At 42.9% G+C, this 27,030-nt stretch overlaps 1 protein-coding gene across 1 annotated transcript in view; it reads right to left on the reverse strand.

Annotated features, from left to right (window-relative positions):
- Positions 1 to 3,280: 3,280 nt before the first annotated feature.
- OXCT1 (3-oxoacid CoA-transferase 1) overlaps positions 3,281 to 27,030 on the reverse strand; it is an 83,062-nt gene continuing 59,312 nt past the window's right edge. The window contains exons 14-17 of the mRNA XM_087715459.1: positions 15,093 to 15,182; positions 11,498 to 11,578; positions 9,726 to 9,827; positions 3,281 to 5,819 (exon numbers count right to left, since the gene is read on the reverse strand). Coding sequence (XP_087571585.1) covers positions 5,784 to 5,819; positions 9,726 to 9,827; positions 11,498 to 11,578; positions 15,093 to 15,182 — 309 coding nt within the window. The 3' untranslated portion in view covers positions 3,281 to 5,783. The remainder of the gene's footprint in view (positions 5,820 to 9,725; positions 9,828 to 11,497; positions 11,579 to 15,092; positions 15,183 to 27,030) is intronic.

Consider the following 27,030-nt stretch of genomic DNA (forward strand, 5'->3'; position numbering starts at 1 on the left):
TTTTCCTTCCTTCCATCCATCAATCTGATGGGGTAGGAGAGTTGACCATTGTCAACATCCATTAGCACTCACAGCAACAATACATTTTTTACTTCTTTTATGTTGTTAAGCATTTGGGAATGCTTTCCCTCGGGTAGAGCAAATAATATGTGACAAATAACATCAAACTTCCTGGCATGTACTTCAAGAACAAATGTATTTCAGTGATTTTTTTAAAAAATTCTACTCAGTGATTTACAGCTGGAATGGTTGTGTAGTGTGAGTAACCCTGCACGCAGTCGCTCCAAACCAGAAACCTATTTAATCTAAATTGCTATCTTTTATGCCTGAAGGAGCTGGTTGTTCCTTCTCAATCTTCCTAATGTCATTGGTTTTTATGTCTCTCTGTATTATTTTTCCATTCAGTTCAAATGAGCCTTTTATATTTTTTTGCATAATTTTACAAGATATTTTTAAAAGAAGATAAAAACTCATAAAGGGAGAAATTGCAATGAAAGAAATCAAAGAGAAAGCTGAAAGTGCAAAAAAAAAGGAAGAAAAGAGAAGAAAAATAGAAAAGTATGAAAAAGGATACAAAGAAGTCTTTTCCAATCTTATTTACCGTGTCCTATAACAATTGTATTTTATCTTACTCTTATTTTAAATTGTTTGTATAAGATTTTATTGGTGATATGTGTTTGAACCTTGTACTTTGATATGGCCTATAGGCTAATCAATAAAACTATCAGATATATACTGTATACGTTATGCAGTAAGTATAAATATAAACTTACTTCTTACTCTATAGTTATAACTCTCTTCTGGCTGGGTAATTATGGGAATTGAAGACCAGAATTCCCCCACAAAGTTGTGCGAACTTCAATTCCTGTCTAATCATCAAAAACAAACATCCTAAATTCATTTTTTTCCTGCTTTATGCAAAAAAAAAATTCATAAGGGGCTTCCAGTCAGCAATAACTGTGGAGTCCCCTCACAAGTTACATTCTACTGAATGGCATTTCTTTCAAAATAAAATCCTTTAAGCAGGTTGGAAAGTAAAGAAGCTGAAAATTCCAATTCAGCAAGCTGAAGGAATCTCAGATGTTTTCTATTTCTATTGGCACAATACACAGTAAACTATGCAACGGGTTTTAGCTTAGCATGTTGTGCAAACGCAGGCCATATGGACAGTTAATGACTCAGGGTGTGGCAAACCAAGAAAATGTGGTTGACTAAATCATGGATAACTGTATCAAATGAACAAAGCCAAAATAGTCTTGCTTGAAATACACCCCCGAGTAGCTATTTCTAAACAAAAAGCAGGATAACCATATGGTGCTTATAATATTTAGGCTGGGTAGTACAAGCAACACCGCTACAGGAAACTAAACATTAATTCACAATATCACACTGCTAAGCCAAGCGACCCAAACGTTTTGTTCACTTGACCGTAACCAGTGTTAAAGCTAATGCTCCAAATCCCAAGCATACTCAGCAAATTTACTTAGGGGTAAGCCCTACTGAAATCAACACATACAATTGCTCTGGAACTTTCTGGGGATCAATTAGAATTAGAAGAGTGCCCATTTTGGGTGGTAATCAAAAAGCACCAAAATTGCTTTAGATGTTTAATCAGAGATACATAATCTGCTATCCCTAAAACTTAACTGTGGGCTTATAGTAGTGGTGGGTTCCGGCTCCCGTTGCAACTGTTATGCTGCAACGGGGCCGGGCTTCCACCATGTGTACGTGCGCAGCATCCGCATGCGTACCCACCGCCGATGCTCCAGTTGCTCGGCGGAGCATCTCGCAGGCGTCGTACACCCTGTGCGCATGTGCAAATAGACGTAAGGAGACAGGGTGGGGGTTGGGTCCTCCAGAGCACCGTACCGGAACGGTACCTGGTGCTCCTAGCAGGCACCGGTACGTCCATACCTGTCGTATCCCACCACTGGCTCATAGCCTCTAGAAACATTGTCACTGAACTGAATTATGTGACAAAAAAGGAAAACTATGGCTAGTAATAATATTCCTTGTATTCAATTACATGCAGTATATTGAAGCACATTTTTTTGCCTATCCCTGGCTAGCTCTTTGTCCTGGCCCCAACCAATTGTTCAAGATGCAAGTCCAGGCACATCTCTCAAATGCCCAGAATAGCCATAGGCTTCCAAAGTTGTGCATTGCTGCATTTCATATCTATTAAGAGCCGTGGTGATGCAGTGGTTAGTGTGCAGTATTGCAGGCTAATTCTAGCGATGCCAAGAGTTCGATCCTGACCGGCTCAAGATTGACTCATGCTTCCATCCTTCAAAAGTCAATAAAATGAGGATCCAGATTATTGGGGGCAATATGGTGACTCTGTAAACCACTTGAAGAGTATGTTCTGACCTAGGCTTCTCCAAAAAGCACAAAGCAGATTCTTGGTCCCAACAAAACCCCTTTTATTAAACAAATGTGAATTCCTTTCATTTACATTCAGCAAAGGCCTGATAAACAATCTTTCAAAGGTGAAGTTATGACCACAGACCTTATCTAGCTTGGAAAGCTGCCATGTAAATATTTTCCAAACGCAGTGCTGTGCAAGGAAAGACTTGGCACAAAGTCTTTTGAGATTCAGGGACAGATCTTCACACTCCTGAAACAAATGAACGAACAAATTGTTTCCTGCAAAAGCCCACTCCCCTTTCGCTCCTCTTTTATTTCCTATGGGAGGGGCCATTCAATGTCCACCTGTGGCTTTACTCCCAAGTCAACCCTGATCTCTTAGCTATTCTTTTCTTCTGGCAGCTCTGAGCATGCACAACTGGGAACAGGCTCCAGCTGTTCTTCTGCCTCACTGCTGTCTAGCTCGGAAGGCAGCTGAGAACTGCCAGACGGCCTTGGCCCCATCTCTGCCTCTGACGCAAGCCCTCATCTGAGTCTTTCCTAGCCTCCAGGACTGACCCATGTTCCTCCCCAACCTCCTCACTGTTCGATTCTACTGCCAGGTCCGTTGGCCACTGATGGACCACAATCAGTGGTGGGATTCAAATAATTTAACAACCGGTTCTCTACCCTAATGATTTCTTCCAGCAGCCAGTTCACCAAACTGCTCAGAAACTTAACAACCAGTTCTCCCGAAGTGGTGCGATCTGGCTGAATCCCACCACTGGCCACAACACTGTGAAGCACTGTGAAGCGGTATATACGTCTAAGTGCTATTGCTATTAAACCTGAATCAGAGGAGCTGGATTGGATTCAAGGCATAAAGCATTTCCACTATGCATGTTCATACTTAACAAAGGGCAGTACACAACCATTGTGCGCTTTGTTTTATTATTTTGAAAGTTACATATAAAAGATCGGGCATACAGTATACAGCACATTCATTTAGTCAGTTCACTTTTATTCCTTATCAGTGGGCAGAGTGAAACATTTGACAAAGACAAGGCATGAAAGAGAAGGGCCAAAAAAGAAACATTCTACTGAAGGACAAAAGTACTATTATATTAGGTGTACAATCAGGAAGGGTCTCTCCCTGGATACATTGGTGGAAAAAGCTAGAGGATAAACTCACATATTATATGCACATTTCCCAAATCTCCAGATGATTTGGACAATAATAAATTCAATTTTTTCTGCAAATTATTCATTCCTATTTGTGCCCCTAGAACTTGGTACTACCATCCAACTATGCTAAAAAGTCACTACAGTGTCCTGCTAATTATACTTTGTGTACAGATTGCTTCCTTTGAACCTGCCTTCAAGTTACTCCATAGGTTTCATAATAATCTCTGGGTTCAGGTGAAACCTTCTTTTGTACCACTTCATTAAATGTTAAATATAGAATGAGAAAAACTGAGATAAACTAATATTTAAGAAAAAGAAGAGGAAAGAAAGATCAGAAGTGCTACTTATTTGTAATAACTTTCAACATCTCTTATGTTTTCCCCTTTAGCAGTCTTCTCCTCCTGCAAAATGCCTGTTCCTCCTGAGAACACCAACTTGAAGATGTGTGGACTTCAACTCCCAGAATTTCCCACCACCATGCTGGTTAGGGAATTCTGGGAGCTGAAGTCCATCCATCTTCCGGTTGCCCGAGGATTAGAAGAACTGTCCCAGGGGAACAAATATCACTAAGATGCTCATTAGCCCATAAGCAGGCATTCAACGCTTCCTACATCACCTAGAAATTAAGTTCATCTCATCACCCAAAATCTTTGCTTAGATGTTGCTCCTTAATTTCTGTGTTTCAGATCAAAAAGGCTTCTTGGGATGGGGAAAAAAAAAGATCTACTTCAGATTGCACTGGGAAATAGGCACTGGTTACTGAAAACCAACCTGATTCTTTTGCACTGTCACATAAAAAAGGCAAGGACCTATCTCACTGGAATGCTAATGACCTGGCCAAACTTTAATGCTTCTGCAATCAGTGTTTAGGTAGGAAAGAAAGAAATGAGGAAAGAGACTTTTACCTGGGATATATTTTTTTTAAAATCTCTCAGAGCAAGCAAGAAAAGCAGATGCTATCTGCTATTATATGAAAACCTAAAGGAAAAAAAGTCAAATTCCAAATAGCACCTAGATTGATGTAATTAAGAATCTATGTGAACAATTAATTTTGGGTATTAGTGAAAATGTGGAATCCACACATTAGATGTATGAATATGTGCATCTGAATAAATAAGGTTGGTAAAAATAAGAAAGTTATTGTAACAGCATCATAACAAAGTTCCATTGCAACAAAGCTTCTGTGCAAGATGGATAATTTATTGTACATTTTTATACAATTCAGGGCCGTAGTTATTTGGCAGTTAAATAAACAATTTTTTGTGCCAAACCAATCCAAACGGATTGATAGATACTGCAGCCAGTATTATTTCCACAAATTAAGCAATTTTCTCCCCAATTTATCTTGCACATTTTATCCTGCCAGACATTTAATTTCTAATGCATATATTCATGCTTTCAGCAAGTAAGTGCTACTGGATAACCCATCAGAAAGTGCTTATAAGTTACACAGAACAGAATCCGTGTATTACTGCAAATCATGGAAATCTAGACTTTTGGGGTTCTGAGATCTCAACAAGCAAATATATGCTCCAGTCATCTAAACTCATATTTCTATTTCACAGGATGAGTAACTGGAAGGTTTAAAAATGCTCACTGTGTCAGAGAATATAAACAGCCCTTATGTTGCCCTTTTAGCAATGCAACCATGAAAATATAATGTCTAACTGTCCTAAGATCTGGTGAGTCACAAATTTTAAGTAAACAATATGTGCCTGTTTGGGTTCAGATCTGTGTTCGTATCTGTGTAGTAGTGGTAGTAGTAGTACCATAGTAGCTAGTGTATAGGCACTCTCAAATTGTTTTTCTGCTTGTAAAAATAACGTTAGCATAAAATGAGTCCTATATGGCCCTGGGCACATTCAGAGGCACTGAAAATGGCTGGATTATTCTGAAGTTGGTAAATATAACCTAACTGCAATTTTTATCTGTTTGGAAAAGTTTGTGCATATTTCAACTTAAGAAGACAAGAGTATGTTCATCTTAACTGAGCCATTTCCTCTGCTACTGTTTAATAACAGTCAAACCCGCAATACTATAATTAAAAATATCTAAGTACCAAATGAAAATTTAAATTTGGAAACTGTACTGTACTGTTGCATACAAGTAAATGTTTACAAGTCAGCTTGATGCTAACTACTTAAATAAAATCTGCTTTACAAAGATCTCTGAATAATGCATAAATGCAAAAACAGACATTTGATTCCCCTTCCCCGGAAGTATGGAAGAAAGGACCACTCTACATTTCAGGTTCAAATCTGCTTCATTGGCATGAGGTTTGGAGAAACCTGTTAAGAAAGGAGAGACAAAAAATAAATTGACAGGTAATTACTAGCATTGCTGCAGCCTTCTGGAGTAGCTACTGATTACAGCCAGTGACTATCACTCTCCAGTGTTTATAGTGGTGATAAGATGACTAAAAAAATGCAATGTTTTTTTTGTCTCCGATAGAAACCTGAGTCTCAACTTCAACTTTCCAGAAAAGAGAAGGAGAGGAGAAACAAGAATAGATTCTGGTATCATGAACCACGAAGCCCTGAACTCTGGTTTGGAGATTCGGGAGACACTTTTGAACAAAGTCTTGTGCTGTAGTCACTTGCTTTTTTTCACTATCTAAGAATACTGACGGGACCAAAACAACTTGGAAATAAATACTATGTGGATCGGAGTACTAAAAATAACTTAGAACCCTCATGCAAATAGGTGGGGGGCGGGGAAATCTTGCTTTTTCAGGTATATGAACTGGCAAAATAAACGTGTTATGGGAGACAATGCAAGTATTGTGAATGCTTAGGTCTAATTCTACCTTCTAAATCTATGGGTCCGGAATTTGGTCCTTCTAAATTAACCCCTTATGTGGACTTTAACACCCTGAATTCACCAGCCAAAAAAGACACTGCAGAGTTGAAGTGCCTTTAACCTGGAGGACGCTCAAGTGTGCTAATTTAGACAAACAGCTTTTGCATTTGCACAGCTCCATTTTTTCCAATACCCCATTGTATCATAAGAGATTATAGTTTGATATCAGCTACTGCAAATTGAGGATGGAGCAAGTTTTAGGTAAGCTGTCAGTTACCATAAGAACAATGAGCAGTTTTATTTGATGTTTTGAATACTCAAGAAGCACTGTGCAAATTCTATTTTTCATGAGAAAAAGGCTTCAAAAATGAAGACAAGAGCAATTACCTAAAATAGCAATAATTAAAAATAAAGCCCTTGCTTGCTTCTTTTGAACAATGGGTCAGTGCTAATTTTTGGCAGCAAGGCAGGGGAGAAAGGGTCCCATGTCTCTCATGCTCATTTAGAGAGCCCCATAGATTCTTGAGTGCTTTCTGATTTCAACCAGGTCTGGATTGCATACCATGTCTGGTGTGAGTACAGTCTCACACTCAAATTTTCATTCTACTACTGATTTGGATGTGCAATGTAATTCCCAAAGGTAAAACAGACCCAGCAATATTTTACATTTTCTCTTTCTATTCCTGGTTTGCCCTAACACTAAAGCTGTCATGTCACAAATCACTTTCAACTCTTAAAAAAAATGACCACCTGTCTTTAACCAAAAATGATTGGTGCCTTACACAACAACAACATAATCAGGACATGAGAAATGTTAGGTGCTGGAGGCAATAAAGGTTCTAGCGCATATTGATGTCTCTTCATGCATTTCAGCAGAATGGAACAGAAATAAATGTATACATGTATTAACTCAGTTATGTACAACTGTCTCCGTGCACTGAAGCAAACCAAAAGCTTCCAACAGCTTTCCTCAACTTTGTGCCCTCCAAATATTTAGCACGAAAGTTCTGGGACTTGATCCAACACATCTGGGGGATACTAGATTGAGGAAGTTAATCCATGTATAGATTGGTTTCTCTTCTCTTTCATTAAAATCCCACTGAGTTCAGTGGGATTTAAAATACATAAGCTTGAATAGCAAGTGTGTGGGCAAACTTCTCTTGCCTTCTCTCAGTGGTAATCTGGCAAAGACTACAAGGTCTGAAACAAGCAATCAACAGGGCTTCAGCCAACACTGGTGTCATTATTTGTCGCACCCTTTTTTTTCCTCTTCCTGACACTTTGTCTCCCCACTCCTACCCATAAACAGTAGGCATCAGGTGGAGACAAAGAGCTTTTAACGGAGTGGGAGAGGTTTGATTGAGCTCTTCCAATGGATGAGTAGGCAGAAAGACTGAAATTAGGCCAAAGTCACAGGCAGCTTTGTCTACTCTTTCCAGATCTTTCTAGCTGTGATGGAATGTGCACTTGCAGAAGTGCAGGAGAGTTTTGATCTTGTGTTTTCTTCCTAAAAGTCATCTATATATATATAAATATCTCTCCCTCCCTCCCTCCCTCCCGCCCTCCCTCCCTCCCTCTCTCTCTCTCTCTCTCTCTCTCTCTCTCTCTCTGTGTGTGTGTGTGTGTATGTGTGTGTAAGTTCCAGCATACTTCTGGAATGGCTCAAGCAATTTCAGCCAAACTTGATACACAGATGACTTACTCTCTGAAAAAAAATACTGTGGGGTAAGATACCCCAATACCCCTCAGTGTGTGTGTGTGTGTGTGTGTGTGTGTGTGTGTGTTCCAGAGTTATGCTGAAACACACACCACACACACACACAGATACACACACACACACACACACACACACCCTGGGCCACTGAAATGAAAATGAATAAATTATATCTATAGTGTTAAATCACAGTACTTTTGACAGTGATAGTGTACCTTTTGAATTCAAGTTCTGTTAAGATGTAGCCTGTTGTGCCTTAAAATGGCTTCTACTGTACAGCATGACTTGTAGGTAGAAAACACAGGATCAAAACTGATTAACTTTCAGGAAGTCCTATTTTTGTATAGTATATTCTATTTGCCTCTAAGTTTGTAGAGGCAGGCCAAGAAGCTTTTCTGTCTTGGAGGCCAGATCTGAAGTTTGGGATTTCAGTTGCTGCGCCCTCTGTTTATAAAATAGTGTCAAAATCCGTGTTGTTACCCAGATCATTTTGCTACTTTTATGTATTTTAAATACTGTATTTTTGGAGTATAAATCACACTGGAGTATAAGATGCACCAAGATTTTGAAGAGGCAATTTTTTAAAAAAAAGGTTTTGCACTCTGCAGACCTCACAAAAACAACCCCTTTTTCACAAAAAGGGGCTCGTTTTTTTTAAGTGCATGAATAGCCTTTAGGAGGCTTGTAGAGTGCTCCTGGGGGCTGGAGGGAGGCAAAATTGAGCAAAAAACAGTCTGTCTTTCGCCCTTTCTGCCTTCTCCAGCCCCCAGGAGCACTCTGAAAACCTCCTAAAGGCTATGCACGGCCATTTTGGTGAAGGGGGCAGGGTTGCTGGAGGCAAAAATATGCTGTATTCAGTGTATAAGAAGCACCCAGATTTTAACACACACCCCTTTTTTTAGGGATAAAGGTGTGTCTTATACTCCGAAAAATGTGGTATGTTTATATTCCTATAATGGTCAATTACTCCAATCTTCTTTCACAGCATCTTATGAATGTAATTAAAAACATGCAAGCATAAGACCACATTGTACAGAAACATTATAATATTGCCAGAAGATGGGCTCACTCTAAGTGAGCCCATCTTCTGGCAACCATCTTTCAAAATGAACCATCTTTTTTAAGAAACTGAAATAGACAAATTACTTTCCTCCCCTTAGTCTGGACAAGTTGTACCACCACTGGCTTTTTTTTTTAAAAAAAACTGTTAACTTTTTGTCATTCACGTTTGAAAGGCCACAGCCTGCATTGCACTAGGCCAGGGATGTCAAACTCAAGGCCCACAGGCCGGATACAGCCCATGGAGGGCTTAAATCTGGCCCATAGGGCCGACCTGGAAATAACCAAGGACCAGCCCATGGAGCCTCTGCCAATGAAAACAGAGCTCCATTTTTGCTGGCAGAGGGTTGCAGGAGGCCGTTGCAGCCGAAAACGGAGGTCGGGAGTCTGTTTTTGCTGGCAGAGCACTTGGACTGCCACAGGGACCCCCCACATGAGTGATGTTGAGCTGGCCATGCCAGCCCAGCCCCCCCCCCCCCCCGAGATCAAACACAACCCTGATGTAGCCTTCAATGAAATCGACTTTGACTCCCCTGCACTAGATCAAGAGTAAAGGACTAAGAAAATCCTGTCTTCTTTAACAATTTATTTCTCCTCTATATTTAACTAGTTAAAGACTTACAGTAAAGTCGGTACCAGTGCATTTTTTAATCTCATCTACAGACTCGCCATCCCAGATTTCGATCAATGTCAGTCCTTTTTTCTTATCGACATCAAAAACAGCCTAAAGGATTGAAAAAAGTTATAGAGAGGTTTAGTTAGAATGGAAAATTCTGCTGACCTAGAAGGCTGATTCACACTCTGAAAACCAATCCCTGCTCTCGAGTCCTGATGTATGGGTTGCCGGTCCCTCTGTTTTCCTACACTTATGCTTCTTCCCTTCTACCTACTTCAAAAGCAGCACAAGCAATTCACTCACTCAAGAAAACTGGGTGTTGGTACTACAATTCCCAAACTCATATGACATACTGGTTGCCAGATGATGTCATTATTAATTGCTTGGTGGAAAGAATAAGCATGGGCGGCGGAGGCCAACCAGAGTTAAGTATCTGAAAGAAATTACATTATATTTAAGCTCATTGTAAGTAAAAACCAGGAGAATGGAAGGAAGTGCTAAACCCAGTTATTTTCTTGACAGGCTGGTTTTTAATCTGTCAAGAGCTTTTTTGCCCAACTATCAAGATATCTATCCTTCCTCACCAACAATTTGTAAATGGTACAGGCCTGGCAACAGCAAGATGATAACAGATTACTATCATACGGTATGAGAAAAGAATATTATAGTCCCTTCCTTGAAACCTGTTGATAAATGAAAGGTTTGCTTCAGCAGAACAGTCTAATATTTTCCCAGAAAACTAGAGTCAGGTAGGGGAAAAGAACCTCTTTAGGAAAATGGAGGATCACACAAAAATAAATAGATCTCAAAGAGTCCCCATTGAACCAGTCGGGAATCCGTATTCTCTAGCCAAGAGCCCACAGATGGTCTGGGATTATACTTCTGAGCCAGCAGAGCCAAAATCTGCCAGGTCGGGGAATCAAACCATAAATAATTAGGCACCCTGGAGCAATAACCTGCTAGCCTGAATGACAGCTCTAGTTGAAAAGACTAATTCTCCTTCTCGGTAACCTTACATGGTGAAGGCAGACATAAATTGGAAAGAAAAAAAAATGAAGAGACTATTATTTAAAACATACATTTATATCTATTAATTCTAATCTTCAGGCTGTTTCCCCTTATTAGTTGAACTGAAAATAACACAGAGCAAAAAAAATGCAGGCATTGGGGCCTTGTTTTCTGAGACCAAGATAAAAATGGTCATTTGAACAAAACAATACCTGAATATTATTATTCAAGGGCTTACCTTAGGCAATTTATTTCCTGCTCTGACTTGCAGGTTTGTTATGAAGATAACAAGGCTCCCCTCTCCCAAAGTTTTACCGTGTTTCCCCGAAAATAAGACAGGGACTTATTTTTTCTCCCCCACGCCCTGAAATAAGCACTGGGCCTTATTTTTGGGGTGGTCTTATTATTTTTGAGGTGCAGGAGGCCCCTTAACCTCGGCCCGCAGATCAGCTGATCCAGAGAAGGCCGGAAGTTCTGTCTCTATTTCTGGCACACTCTTGCCAGCCCTTGCATCACTGGGTGTGCCAGCCACCACTATGAGAAAGAGCTCAGTAACTAGGATTTCTGGGAGAGGCCTCCACGAGGCCGTTCCACGCAGATTGCAGGTGCATGTGGGGTGTGTGGGGCATGTCCCCCCCTCCCCACCCAGGAAATGGCAGGGACCCACTTCTCATGCAGGGAGGGCTTATTTTCAGGGGAGGGCTTATTTTGGGGGAAACAGAGTATGTGAGAAAGAAATAAGCTAAAAGTAACCAAACCAAGTACTTTACCTTTTCCGTTATGATGCGATCGACACACTGTTTCCCAGTAATCGGCAAAGTGCACTTTTCCAGTATTTTGTGGGTATTGCCCTGCAACCAAACACAGATTTTACTTTAATAAATCTTCAAGATTTCATTCAAGAATCCTACTTGCTTCAATATCAGAAGCATGTTGCTTTTCCAATGCTACAAATACAGTACAACTCTTCAGTTAATCTTGAAGTTTTCATGAAGGATTTGGGAATTGGTATAGTCTAGGCAGATGAGGACTGCAGCCAAAAAATTAAAAGACGCTTGCTCCTGGGGAGGAAAGCTATGACAAATCTAGACAGCATACTAAAAAGCAGAGACATCACCCTGCCAGCAAAAGTGCATATAGTCAAGGCTATGGTTTTCCCAATTGCAATGTATGGCTGTGAAAGTTGGACCATAAGGAAGGTTGAGCATTGAGGCCTTTGAACTCTGGTGCTAGAGAAGACTCCTGCGAGTCCCTTGGACTGCAAGGCGATCAAACAGGTTAGTCCTAGAGGAGATCAAACCTGACTGCTCTTTAGAAGGCCAGATCTTGAAGATGAAACTCAAATATTTTGGCCACCTAATGAGAAGGAAGGACTCACTGGAGAAGAGCCTAATGCTGGAAAAAATTGAGTGCAAAAGAAGAAGGGGATGTCAGAGAATGAGGTGGCTGGATGGAGTCACCAAAGCAGTCAGCATGAGCTTAAATGGACTCCAGAGGATGGTAGAGGACAGGAAGGCCTGGAGGAATGCTGTCCATGGGGTCACGATGGGTCAGACATGACTTCGCAACTAACAACAACAATAATATAGTCTAGGCTCATTTTTGTTGTAAATTAGGGCTTGGTCACAGAATATTTTGTAAAATCTGACTACTTTAATCCTTGCATTTCCTGTCCTCATTCCTGCTAATTTCCACTGTGTCATTAATAGGTTTTAATGAATTAAATTCACTTTTCTGTAGCCTGGCCTTTTTGAGCTATACTAGGGTGCACATACAACACATCTGAACCATGCTATGCTGGAAAAGGCCAACCTACTTTCTTCTATGCTAGCTATGTCCATATGTTCAGGAGCTTACCAATCTTATCTTGAGAATATGGAGTAGAACGAATCCTAGATCATGCCAATTAAGGGGATCCTTTCTTTTATGTCATCCCATTTGAGAATGTAACTTCTCAGTAATTGAACATTGGGCTCATAAGATAACTCTTCCATAACAATTGCAATTTCAGGCATCAAAAACTCTGGGGACTCTGAGAAAGCACCAACAGTGTTTTAAAGTTAGTTAGCAACTTTGCCTATCTTCTAAAGTCTTTAGTTGGCCATTAACAGATGATAGATCAACAGGTTTTTTTTCAGAGTTAAACTAAACTGTAACGATGGCAGCACATTTTCCAGGATCCTGATATACCTGTCTTTCATAGCCCAGATCTTGGTTTTGACTCTTTTACTGAATGCCCAAATTAGGAGGTACTTCATTGTCCTAAAGCCGTGATGGAGAACCTATGGTACGAGTGCACTCGCTGGCATGCGGAGCCATATTTGCTGGCACACCAGCCAACAGCTCTGGTGCACATATGCATGCCAGCCAGCTGATCTTCGGCCTTCCGGAGGGCAGGGGAGGCTGTTTTTGCCCTCCCCAAACTTCAGGAAAGCCTCTGGAGGTTGGGGGAGGCGAAAAACAGGCCAACCGGAAGTTCATTCCCGACTTCCAGTTGGCTTGTTGGGACTGTTTTTCGCCTTGCCCAGGCTTCAGGAAAATCTCTGGAGTCTGGGGAGGGGTTGTGCACAGATGGACAGGGAGGATTGAATTGGTGTGGGCACGTATGCGTGTGCAATAGCATGTGCATACACAATTGTGGCATGCCATAAGAAAAAGATTTGCCTAAAGCATGTCAGCAATATTTCTTTTTGGAGACTCATCCAAACTTGCATCATAAGCATCATGTTAATTATCTGGCCTATGTTATGTTGTGCCCATTGATGTTACTGACACATTCTGAGGCTTTATGTTCAGGTGTGCATTACAAAAATACCCTGATTTTTTTAAAAATAATCACATGATCACAGCTCCAGTTTATAACAAGAACACTGAATATTTTACTTTTCTAGTATTATTTTACTTCTTAGATAAGTAAGCTACATTTCGTACATTTTGTCATCTGAAATACATAAGGTTTCTGTTTAATACAATGATATGACTACATTATATTCCTCTACCAAGGAACAGGCAACACATGAAGGTGTAAAATGATGTCTTGGGTACTATTTTTCACTTCACTCAAATAATATAAATAGATCTGCAAAGTTCCATGAAAATGTTGGTACTGTAAAGAAGTAGATTTACTACCAGTACATAATCAATGACTTCCAGATTTAACTTCATCTTTCACCATGAAATTCTGAATGACAAATCTATTTAGAAGTACTTCAAAGCTGGAATTTGTTTTCATACAGCAGAACAAAATAGTTATTACATGACATATGACTGCATTAATAGGTGGAAGATTCTCAAGTATTACATGTACTTATACACAGTATTTATATTATGTACTTACAGTAACTATAAATAGTATTTATATTACGCTATCATTACAGGCCCAACTTTATTTATCTTACATCAAGGTCATATATTGGAACATCCTTGTCTATAAAAGGGTAGCAGAAGACCAGGGATCAAATGTTTCCCTGTAATTTCTTCCAGCTTGAATAGCTTGTTGCCTTTTGGGCATGTTTCTTTCCCACACTTCTGCTTCTCAGTTGCTATTATTATTGAACTTTTATTTAAACTGATCTCAGCAAGCATGAGTTTTATACCGTGAATGTGATATGATGGTATCATGTAAATAGATGTTAATAGTGATTGATATAGTATTAAATTTAAAATGAGAAAAAGAAATGATGCCTTCTAATTGCGAACACCTTAATCTGTGTGCTGGTTGCCTGAAAAAATTTCATACTTTTACTAGTAACTGCTCAGATATAGGTGAGCTAAGTTGATAGTTCTCCACTTCTGCTTTCCAATTTAATTGGTCATTTGGATTAAGTATTCTAAGAAGCAACTTGAAAATACTTTGCAAGCTTTAATCAGTGATCATTGTGTAGAAATTTGCAGTAATGCTAACTTTTCTTTATAGCTGTGCATATCACCTCTTTTTTAATTTAAATTCTTTAAAACATTCTTTGTTATGTCCTTTTCTTTTCTTTTTACTACAGAAAACAATTACTCCAATCTAATCCATTCTAATGTAAAAAGGGATGTCCACAGAGTGTAATTAAGAAAAGTCAAGAAGATATCCACCATAGTATAACCAAAAGTCTGCTTTTTTATGTGAAAAGACACTCAGAGTTGCCTTGAACCACAAGATGAATGGCATATACTGCAACATACATACATACATACATACATACATACATACATACATACATGCATGCATGCATGCATGCATGCATGCATGCATGCAAAGGTCAAATTAAAGATGATGGTCATGACCATGCAACCACAGTCCTTGTACATACATTAACACAAGAGATGAGGTTTCCTCTCCATGATTGCAAACAGAATTTTGATGAATATTGTTTTTACCTTTGCTGAGTGTTCCATAGTCACTACTACTTTAGTTCTTGAACTGGACACCAGATCCATGGCACCTCCCATTCCTTTCACCATCTTTCCCTAGAAAAAGAAAGAAAGAAAGAAAGAAAGAAAGAAAGGAGGGAGGGAGGGAGGGAGGGAGGGAGGGGAGGGGAGGGAGGGAGGGAGGGAGAGGGAAGAATTAAAATACAAATATTTCAAAAGTTTTTGTTTTTAAGGTTCATTCCTGCAAATATTAAGAGCACTCCCTTTGTTTCGATCCATCCTCCATTACCAAGGGAAATGGATCACTAATAAGACACATTTCAATATGAGGAAGTAAGCTCAATACACAAATGACAAACTTTCTATTATCTTAAAGCAGATATAATTTCACATTTGAGATACATAATCTAAGATTTGCTTGTTTGCTTGAAGGCTCAGTGTATCTGCCAATTTAAAGCAGCAGTACAGTCAAGATGTCAGATTAGAAGTGTCATTGATTTTAAATAAAATGAGACAAGTTCATATTAATCCTGCTTGTTGCTGATTTGAAGAACATAGACATTTCACATTAAACTGATTTTATTCCATTGCTTTTTTGTTATGCTTACATTTTATTGATGGATTCCAGGTTTTCATATTATTATGATGCTAGTATCATCCCAACAAATTCTACATATAATCATTTTTCTCCTTTATTCCTGAGTTCCATCCTGTGGATGCTTAAAATCAATTCTGGGTGTTCAAATGTAAGGGGTAGGAAGGGGAATGCACCAGGAAGGGGGGGGGATTTGCTGATTAAAAGAGAGAGGAAGAGTGAAAGAACACTTTTCAGTGTGTACCAGTACTCAAAAGGTGTTAAGCAAGATTTATTTATATTTTCCTTCCCAGGAAGGAAATCAAAATAACTGTATCAAAAAATAAAAAAATAAAAAAAAAGGCCTTGGCAATATGTTATTTTTGTATGCCTCGAGACCATTAATCAAGCACTAGCACCTCTTCTAAGGAGGCTGAAAGCAAATATGTTCCAAACAGAAAATTCTCTGTAAAATTTGAAGAGTGTCAATAACCAATGGGCAAATGCTGTAGCTTGAGCTAAAATAGGAGTTGGAAATAGCAACTTTGTTCACGTTGGGGTTCTTTCAAAGTCAAATATCGAGAGATTAGAATAATGTTTTGAAGGCGGCTTTAAAAAGCAAACAGATCAAAAGGTTCAAAACCATGTACTGCAAGAGTGATAATATAAAATTTTGCCAAGGAAAAGCAGTTCTCAAAAGCAAGCATATCATAGCCGTCGTTTTCCAAACCAGAAGAGCAAATAAAAGTAAGAAGTGACATTTCCATATATTCACATATTCCCTAAAGAATGTTTGCCACATTTTTTTCTTTTGGATTCACTGATTAATAGCCTCAGAGTATCTGTTGTTGGTTTGGTAGTTTACTTACGTTGCTGCATTATATCATCAACATCACTGCATTATATCATCAACATCACTCTTTCTGTTATTAATATAGAAAGGGTCCATAGGAAGATGTCATCTATCACCTTGTCTCTTTTCCACCTCTAAATATTTTGCTCTTAAAGTAGGATGTTTAATAGCATGGGGCTAGTCTAACATTAAAGGTAAAGGTTCCCTTCACACATATTGTATGTGCTAATCGTTCCTGACTCTAGGGGGCAGTGCTCATCTCCATTTCAAAGCCAAAGAGCCAGCGCTGTCCAAATACATCTCTGTGGTCATGTGGCCGGCATGACTAAACGCCAAAGGTGTACAGAATGTTATCAGTTTTAAGTTTTGACGGAGGGACGACGCGAAGCCAGGTTTTAACTAACAGAACTGTTTATTCAGGTTGACGGCGATTCAAGGAACGAAAACTCGCGCCAAGGTATTTATATTCTTTTTTTAACCAATCACTGGCCGGGGACGAGACAGCAACCGCTGACGTCAGTCCCTCGGCCAATCAACAGTAACATTACGTCGGCAACACCCTCTGGAGCTCTCAGCCAATCAGAGAGCTAGAGAGTGTTACTGACAGCAAGAATAATTAACTAATATTTAACACCCCTTTCCCCCAGTTCTGCGCATGCCCGCAATGGAGCATGCGTAGTCCTTAAGGTACGCTGGGCGGCGCCGGACCCGCCCAGATTTTCTCAGTTCAGGGGAAGTCGTCGGCGGAGGAGGACCTCCTCGTGGTAGCTCCTCCCCGAAGGGAGTGTAGCTCCGAGGCACGCCCTTTCGGGAAGGCCCAGAAGGCGGGCTCAACTGCAACGGTAGGTGTAGCCGTGGGGGCGCGTCAATTGTCGTAGGGGGAATCCTCTGGGCAACGTCCTCGGATTGAGCTGTTGGGCTGGCGTCCCTTTGGGTGGCGCTTGGGTAAGCAGGGCCTGGTGTGGCGAAGGCCCTTGTTTGCGGACTGCCGGTTTGAGAACGCTGTTGTTGAAGCAGGAGGGGGCCTGGTGTGGCAAAGGCCCATGGATGTGGTCTCTCGGATTGAGGGCTTTGTGCTTGGTGCAGGTTGAGGCCTGGAGCGGCGAAGGCTTCACATTGCAACCCCGGTGCTGCGGTGTTGTCGCTCAGGGGTTCGCGGCCACCAGCCTGCGACGGGAGACGCCTCCTCAATTGATCCAGGTGGCGTCTCCATTGGGATCCATCAGCCAATTGGACCCTAAAAGAACAGGGGCCGGTCAGGGCAACGATAGCACCAGGCACCCATTTTGGTTCCCCCGTAAAAGACCGAGCCCACACTGGATCCCCTAGCTTAAAGGACCGGGGAGGGAGGACCCCCAGATTGCTCGGCTGATCCCCTGAATAGAGCGGATGAAGCCTATCCAGGGGAGTCCGCAGGCGCCTGCCCATCAAGAGCTCCGCGGGGCTTTTGTTGGTAGTTGGGCAGGGGGTGGAATGTTGGCTTAGCAGGTAAGCCGCCACCCTTGCCTGCCAGTCGCCCCGGTCCATGCGGCTCAGTGCCTCCTTAGCTGAGCGGACCGCCCGTTCTGCCCGGCCATTGCTGGCCGGGTGGTACGGGGCTATGGGCGCATGCCGGATCCCTTGCTCGGCCAAGAACTCCTGGAAAGCGGTGGATGTGAACTGGGGCCCATTGTCCGAGACCACCACGTCCGGCAACCCATGGGTTGCGAACATTTTCCGCAGGGCCCTGACCGTACTCTCGGCTGTGGTAGAGCCCATGAGGACTAGCTCCACCCACCGAGAGTAGGCATCCACCACTACCAGGAAGTTCTGGCCGTGGAAGGGACCGGCGAAATCGATGTGGAGGCGAGACCATGGGCCTCTCGGAGCCTCCCACTCACGAGCAGGCCCGGCTGGGGGGTTGGGCCTGGATAATTGACAGGTCGTGCAGCGGCCTACATGGGCCGCTATCTCTGTGTCCAGCAAGGGCCACCAGACATAGCTACGAGCCAATGCCTTCATTCGTGCTATGCCCGGGTGGTCCTTGTGGAGCAGATCCAGAACTAGTGGCCGGAGTGCGGTGGGGATCAGCACCCGATCCCCCCAGATGAGACATCCCCCGTGGAGGGAGATCTCCGCCTGGCGATTTTTAAAGGGCTGGAAGCCCTCTGCCACTTTGTCTGTTGGCCATCCTCTTAGAACCCAGGAAGAGACCTGGGACAAGATTGGATCGGCCTTTGTGTGGGCCGCTACGTCCGCGGCAGAGAGTGGGAACCCGGAGGCGGCAATGGAGAGGACTGAGAGAGAGGGAACGGGGGCGGTGTCCGTCTCCGGGAGTGGGCAACGGCTGAGGGCATCTGCATGCCCTAGCTGTTTGCCCGGACGGTACAGCAACGTATAAGAATACGCTGCGAGGAACTCCGTCCAGCGAGTCATGCGGGGGGATAGAATGGAGGGGGTCGGCTTGTCCCCCGCCAAAAGCCCAAGGAGTGGCTTATGGTCGGTGACAAGGGTAAAGTGCCGACCGTAGAGGTAGTCGTGGAACCTCTTAATCCCGGACACTGCAGCCAGAGCCTCCTTGTCGATCTGACTGTAGTTGCGCTCCGCCGAGGAGAGTGTCCGGGAATAAAAGGCCACAGGGGCTTCTGAGCCATTAGGGAGGATATGGCTCAGGACAGCCCCTACTCCGAATGGGGAGGCGTCACACGCCAACGTCAGAGGCATCCCATCATGATATTGAATGAGGACTGCCGATGACGTCAGTGTCTCTTTGACAGCCGCGAACGCATGCGCTTCGCGGCTTCCCCAGCGCCAGGCCGCGGATCGGTCGAGCAACCGATGCAGCGGCTCGGCTAGTGACGCCTTGTGAGGAATAAAGGGGGCGTAAAAATTAAGCAGCCCTAGGAACGCCTGTAGCTCCGCCCTGGAGGTGGGAGCAGGGGCGTTCTTAATGGCGGCAATTTTGGATGGAGTAGGGTGAATGCCTTGGGCATCTATTAAGAAGCCCAAGAATTCTACCCTAGGGACAGCAAATGAGCATTTGCTGCTTTTTAATTTTAATCCCGCGCCCCTGAAACGACAGAGGACCTTCCTTAATACTTCGATGAGTTCTGAGCGGCTCGTTGCAGCGATCAGAACGTCATCGAAATATGGAACTACCCCCGGAAGTCCATGGAGCAGGCGCTCCATGAGACTTTGGAAGATCCCCGGGGCCACGGATACGCGGAATTGTAGGCGGCGACAACGAAAAGCCCCACGATGGGTGACGATGGTCTGGGCAGCCGCCGCATCGTCATCCACCGGAAGCTGTTGATAGGCTTGCGCCATATCCAGTTTGGCGAATATGCAACCCTGCCCCAGGGAATGGAGCAGGTGTTGCACAACAGGGACTGGATAGGGGTTTGCCTGAAGGGCCAAGTTGATCGTCGACTTGTAGTCGGCGCAGATTCTCACCGAGCCATCCGGCTTGACCGGAAGAACTATGGGTGTCTCCCATGGAGCATGATCGACTGGCTCGATGACACCCTGCGCCAATAATTTGTCAAGTTCGGCGTCAACCTTGGCCCTTAAGGCAAAAGGCACCCTGCGGGCTTTCAGCCTAATGGGAGCAATCTGAGGATCTAAGCTAAGGGAGATGGGGGTTCCCTTATAACACCCGAGTTGTCCATCAAACACATCAGAGAACTCCTGTAGGACGTCCTCAATTGTTGAAATTTTTACTTGGTGTACCCCCCCAATGGACAATCCCAGTGCCTTAAACCAGTCAAGGCCAAGAAGAGCCGGCAAATCATTTTTTACAATGATGATTGGCAGCTCTCCCTCAAACTTGCCATACCTAACAGGAATAGGAAAGGATCCCAGAACAGGGATCAACTTTCCTTGGTAGTCCCTTAAGAGTACCCGGGATGGGGCTAACTTATTTTGGGAAACTGTAGGGCAGAGATGGGAGAACATGTCCCATGACAATAACGATCGGGAGGAGCCAGAGTCCACCTCCATCTGGCAAGGCTGACCTGCCAGGTGGACATTGGCTGTGATTTTGCGGTTGCCTGAGGAGGCCTGATTGATGGAAGTCTCCACTTCCTGCGGTTCGGAAACAGTGTGGCAGTCATCTCCTCTGCGAGCTGGTTTCGGTGGCTGCTGGCGGCGCTGCTGCGGCTTGGTTCTCTCATTAGCTTGGAAGAAGGCAGGGGCCGGCAAGGAGGCTCGGCACACTTGGGCGATGTGCCCCTGCCTCTGACAACGGCGGCAGATTGCATTTTTGAATTGGCAGGTTTGGCGGTCGTGGCGGCCTCCGCAGCTAAGGCAAGGCACCCTGGAGTTTTGCGGTGTGGCTGTGGATAGAGCAGGTGGCTTTCGCCGTGGTTGGGCACGGACTTGGTCGATGTTGTCTTGCTCCCGGACCTCACAAGGTGTAAAATCATCATAGTCAATGTCATGCACTTGTGAGGCCGGTGCCGGGTGAGTTGACAGCTGTAGCCGCTCCAAATCTGCTGTTGATTGTTCAGAGAGCTCAGCTGCTCTGGCGATCTCGACTGCCTGGAGTAGTGTGATGTCGTGATGACGGAACATGCGGCTTCTTAAATGTACATCCCGCACTCCGCACACGAACTGTTCGACTAGATTTTCTTCGAGGTTTGAAAAGTCACACTGAGCCGCCACAGTGCGCAGGGCCTCTAAAAATTGACTGATCGTCTCCCCCGGCTTCTGTACTCGTCTCCTGAACGCGAAGCTGCGGGCAATTTTGGACGGCGTTGGGGCATAGTGCCCCTTCAATTTCGCCATCAAGTTGTCCCAGCCTAATTTGTATGCGGGTCTGGGAGCAGCCATAGCTCTGGCTGAGGCAAACATCGAGGGTTCGCAGCATGATAAGAAGAAGCTGCACTTCTCCTCGTCTGTTTGAGCCTGGTTTTTGGTAGCAATTAAATAAGTTTCAAACCGCTCCATGAATCCTTCCCAGGATTCGCCGGCGGAGCCGAAAGGAGCGAAAGGCGGCAATGAATTCATTTTAATTAAGAGTTCAGTAAGCTGACGTGTGAGGAGCGGAGTGACGGAGGTCGTGACAGGAAAAATTTTCCTCAGCGTTCGGTGCCGGCGCGGATAGCGACTTACAGCAGCTAGCTGAAATAACCTCTCTGTCTTCTAACCTAGGCTTGCGTGGAATCGCCGGATCCCACCTTCGTCGCCAGTTTTAAGTTTTGACGGAGGGACGACGCGAAGCCAGGTTTTAACTAACAGAACTGTTTATTCAGGTTGACGGCGATTCAAGGAACGAAAACTCGCGCCAAGGTATTTATATTCTTTTTTTAACCAATCACTGGCCGGGGACGAGACAGCAACCGCTGACGTCAGTCCCTCGGCCAATCAACAGTAACATTACGTTGGCAACACCCTCTGGAGCTCTCAGCCAATCAGAGAGCTAGAGAGTGTTACTGACAGCAAGAATAATTAACTAATATTTAACAATCTTCCTACCAAAGGTGGTTCCTATTTTTCTACTAGCATTTTTACATGCTTTTCAACTGCTAGGTTGGCAGAAGCTGGGACAAGTAACGGGAGCTCACTCCATTACGCGGCGCTAGGGATTCGAACCGCCGAACTGCTGACCTTTCTGATTGACAACCTCAGCATCTTAGCCACTGAGTCACCACATCTCATATCTAACATTACCAAATGTAATTCCCATCACCCCAGGAAGCTAGGAGAATGATAGAGAGGCAACTTCACTTATTTGTTTTCTGGTAAATCAGGGATGCGTTATTGGAGATATCACTCCAGCAGCCATCTTAGACGTTCACAGCATGAACTCAAAATTCTGAATCTGTTCAATAGCCCCAAACTTTTGGTTAGATGGACTGGACTTCAGTATGATAGACCCCTTTCTATTAATTAATTATCATATTATAGATAATCCACAAGTTACAACTAATCATCCCAAAATGTATTTACAACTTGGTTTTGAAGTTCTGCATCTCAGGCCTGCATTTGCAGCATCCCATGATCATTTGACCGTGATTTATGTTTTTTACCTAAAACTAGCATTTACTTCTAGTTTGGGGCAGAAACACTCCATAGTGAACAATGCGTTTGCTTAATGACCATGGCATGTAGCAACAGCAATAGCAGTTAGACTTATATACCGCTTCATAGAGCTTTCAGCCCTCTCTAAGCAGTTTATAGAGTCTGCATATTGCCTCCAACAATCCGGGTCCTCATTTTACCCACTTCGGAAGGATGGAAGGCTGAGTCAACCCTGAGCCAGTGAGATTTGAACAGCCGAACTGCCGAACTAGCAGTCAGCTGAAGTAGCCTGCAGTGCTGCATTTAACCACTGCGCCACTTCGGCTCATCATGTGGTTAACAACCACTGGAAAAAAGGTCATAAAATTGGGTTGGTCACGTGGATGATCTGCTTTATGACCATCATGACTTATGGGGCAGCTCCACTATGCATATGACATAAATGGGCAGCTCCGTTATGGTCTTTAGTTGAGGAGTACCTGTATTCCTAACAGCCGGAGCAATATTTCACCTAATGTTACACAGCTAAGGAAACGTTTACACAGTGGTGGGATTCAGCCGGTTCAGGAGTTCCGCCAATCAGTTCACCCCACTCACAAGCCCCTGCGTTTGTCTTATATTTCTTTTGTTTGGAGCGCAGTTGATAGGCCTGGCAGAGTGGATAGCCGCGCCTCAGCTGTTTTACTCACTGCAGTAGAAGTTAAGTTTTCAAATGCACTGAGTGCGTGCAGAGTGCGCATTTGGTGCATGCACACACAAAGTGCACACTCAGAGAACTGGTTGTTAAACAGATTGAATCCCACCACTGCGTTTACATAAACATTATGGAAAGGAAATCCATGTGTAAAAGTGCAATATAAAAAAAGAGATTAAAGAGACTGAATGACTTCAGGCAAAGAAAGTTCTGCAACCTACAAAGTTCTGGGCTGAGGGGGGAGAGTGCTATATGAGATTTTTCTAAAGTTTTGACAACCAGTAAGACCTAGAAGAGTCAGTATGCCCTAGAACAGGGGTCAGCAAACTGCGGCTCTGGATCCGCATGTGGCTCTGGATCCGCATGTGGCTCTGGATCCGCATGTGGCTCTGGAGCCGCATGTGGCTCTTTCCTCCCTCTCCTGAGGCTCCGTCACCGGTCGGCGCCACAATTTTGAGAGGAACTTCCACTGGGGGGGGGGGAGGAGAAGCACAGTGCTCCAGGAGAAGACTCAATGGCAAGGGAAGGGTTTTCCAGATGTCTCCACAATTAATAGGGCTTTTGGTTATGACAGGTAGAGGAAAAAGTATGCTGCGCTAGGAGGAGACTCTATGGTGGGTGAACTGAACTTCCAGTCAGCTCCAGAATTGAACAGGGGGCTTCTGGTTAGGACCTTTGTGGCTCCCGGTGTTTTCTTTTCTGTGGGAAATGGGTCCAAATGGCTCTTTGAGTGTTGAAGTTTGCCAACCCCTGCCCTAGAACCAATGTGTTAAAGAATGTTATCTGTAGGTTCTCAGTGGCAGCTCTATGTGGAGAAGGGCATTTTTTCCCCAACAGCCCAGATGGCCCCTTCTCTGCTGGTTTTCATAAGGACCACAAAGGCATTACTTTCCCAGCAGGCCTAGAGCAGAATGATCTGGAATCCTGCTCAGTGACTGTTTTTATGGTATTGTTGGCGGGACACTTCTGCTGCTTTATATATCTTTAACTTGTGTGTGCTGCCTATAGCTATGACAGTGATCGAGATGCTAATAAATTAATTAAATGAACAAACTACTAGAGAAAGAGCTGAGCATAACAACAGGTACCAGAAAAAGACAGCTGTAGTAGCTACGTGAAGCCTACAAAAGCAATGAGCATTCTAGGAGATATAGTAATTTCCAGGGTTGGATTAATTCCTAGAATCAGCAAGGCTAGTCTTCGAATATGATATAAACAGCTCCTAGTCAAGTAAGGCATTTAAAAAGAAGTCAGCACAACTGCATGGACACAGCCTAATTATCCATGCCTCAAGAGAAATTTGCTTATGTCTCTGCATCTTAATCAAATAGCCCTGAGTGACTAGCAAGAATAGAAATAGAAATACATACCACAAAACTAATTAAAAGAACAATGAGACACATCAGGCAAAAAATGAAACTCTTCAACCATCACAAAGGCAAAAACACATAGTAGACACCCCACCTCCTTGCCTTTAGAATTGAGGGAAGAGTCAGGGATTTTAAGGCCTTCAGTGTTGGAATCATCTGAACCGCAGGAGAGAGGCCGTTCCACAGGGCAGGTGCTTGTGAAAGGAAGGCCTGTCTCCTTGGTCCCAACAGGTGACGGCATTTAACAAAAGGGACCTAGCACTTTTTCATCCTGCCCCACTCTGATGGTATGGGTGCAAATAATCAGGGAGACCTGGTCCCTCAAGTATCCTGGCCCTGTGTGCTGTACAGTTCAGCACCTTGAATTGCTCTTAGAACCTTACTAGAAGTGACTTGAGTGCAAGTGACATAACAGTGGTGTGACAGGGCCATCATGTGAGTGCACCCAAAACTTTCCACACCAACACATTCCGGAGAAGTTGCAGTTTCCAAATGCTCTTCAAGACCACCCAATGTAGACTTGCGTTTTAATAGGTTATGGGAAGTGATTAAGGCATGAGTAACTATGAGCCTCCCAATCCAAGAAAAGGTACATCTGGCTCAAAAATGGATTTGTTGCAAAGATCTCCTTGGCCACAACTGTCACTTGCTTATTAAGCTATGAATCTGAGAGGATGCCCACTTTGTGAAACAATTTTGTCTGAGGGAGCTATACCTTATCCAGTACTAACAATGGAAGTTCTCCAGATCCAGACGCCCTAAAACCCACAGTTACCCAGTCCTTTGTCCATCAAATGATGACAAGCCAGGGATCCATGAAAGATGTAATCTGTGGAATATATGAACCTTCCATCTGCAACATCTAGTTTATGTTTGGCCTTCTTTTCACTATCCTGCCTACATTTGCTTTCAATTAGCTATGTGACTGTGTAAGAACTGAGTCGGGAAGAAAATAATATTTATCATCATTTTGCCTTAACAAGAAGCTTATTCTATACCATCTGTTTCACTTATGCTTCTGGCTTGATTTTAAAAGTTTATCAATAAAGATCACATGAAAAGATGGCAAACATAAATGCAAAGTCTCAAATCTTTCTTTAATTCACTTTTAATGTAACATTTAGACTAATATCTTTCAAACAGATGCTCCCAGTATAGTTGCAACTCACTTGTGCCTTAAGCATGGTAGGAAACTTCTGTTGAAGGGAAGTAATAAATGTTAATAAACCCTAATGACACTATTATGCACATGGAATACAACTTAAAATGAAAAAAAATATTTGTACAATGCCATGTGACATGCCAATGAAGAAGTAAATATCACTGTCAAGGCTTCTATATGCAAAGAGATGGAAGAAGTCCCATTTACCCAAAATGGAAGAATGGCTGTTGAAGTTAATGGAGTTGGTGGAGATGGAGAAATTGACTGCTTTAATTATATGATACAGGGTTTCCTACTTCAGCAGAGGGCTGGATTAGAGATCTCCAAGTTCACTTTAATTCTCTTATTCTGTTATTAAATATTATTTAGCTTCATTTCTACTTGGAAATCACTCATGGATATTTGTTAGAAACTGAAAGAAATGAAATTTTAACCTTGGGTTAAAAACGGCTTGTGGTTATTAAATTTGTTTATGAAGATAGAAGTACTGTTTGTTATGGTTTATTCCAGTTCAAAAAGTCATTGATTTTTAGGTTTTTATCTATACTGAAGAAAGTCAAAAGTTATCTTTTTTTTATATAGCTCTTTTCCACTTTTATTTATATTTCCCAATTTTGCTTTTTTCCTGCTCCTTTCCCTTTTCGTTTGACTTTTTTGTTTGCTTTTTTAAATTTTATACTTTAAAAAAAATTAATGGTGTTTGTTTAAAAAAGAAGCAAATATCACCCTATGCAATTGGGCTTTTTAAGGTACTTGAGCACCTGACTGGATCCTAAAACTTTTCAAGCAAGAATAAGGCCAGTCTTACCCAGTCAAATTCTTTCCCAAATAGTTGGATTACCACTCCTGTTCTTTCTAAAGTGGCTGCGGTTGACACAAATTGTAGCGAAAAATATTTGGGGACAGTGGTTAAACAAGAGAGATTAGATCAGGCCTGCCTCATTCAGTATTTAAGAAAGAAAACCCCCAACTCCATGTAATTAGAGAAAAGGTACTTTTACTGGACAATAAATGAAAACAGCAAAAGTGAAGCAAGATCTGAAGCAAAAAAGCGCAAACTTGTACATATCAAACATTTACCCAAATCCAGTCACCCCGACCCAATGTCCAATCTCCAACCCCCAAAGGTGTCATGTGGGCCGCATCTTCGGGTGGCCTCATTCAGTTGATATGCAAAGACAGGCCTTGACCAAACCCAAACACGAGCCATCAGCATGCGCAGAAGATGGTGAGAACAAAATTCCCTTCTTCAAGGTATCTCCACCAGCACATTTTCCCTCCCAAATACCAT

Source organism: Thamnophis sirtalis, unplaced genomic scaffold (genome assembly GCF_051295495.1).
Source record: "Thamnophis sirtalis isolate CommonGarterSnake01/CBP01778 unplaced genomic scaffold, rThaSir2_p1.2 scaffold_5, whole genome shotgun sequence".
NCBI lineage: Eukaryota > Metazoa > Chordata > Lepidosauria > Squamata > Natricidae > Thamnophis > Thamnophis sirtalis.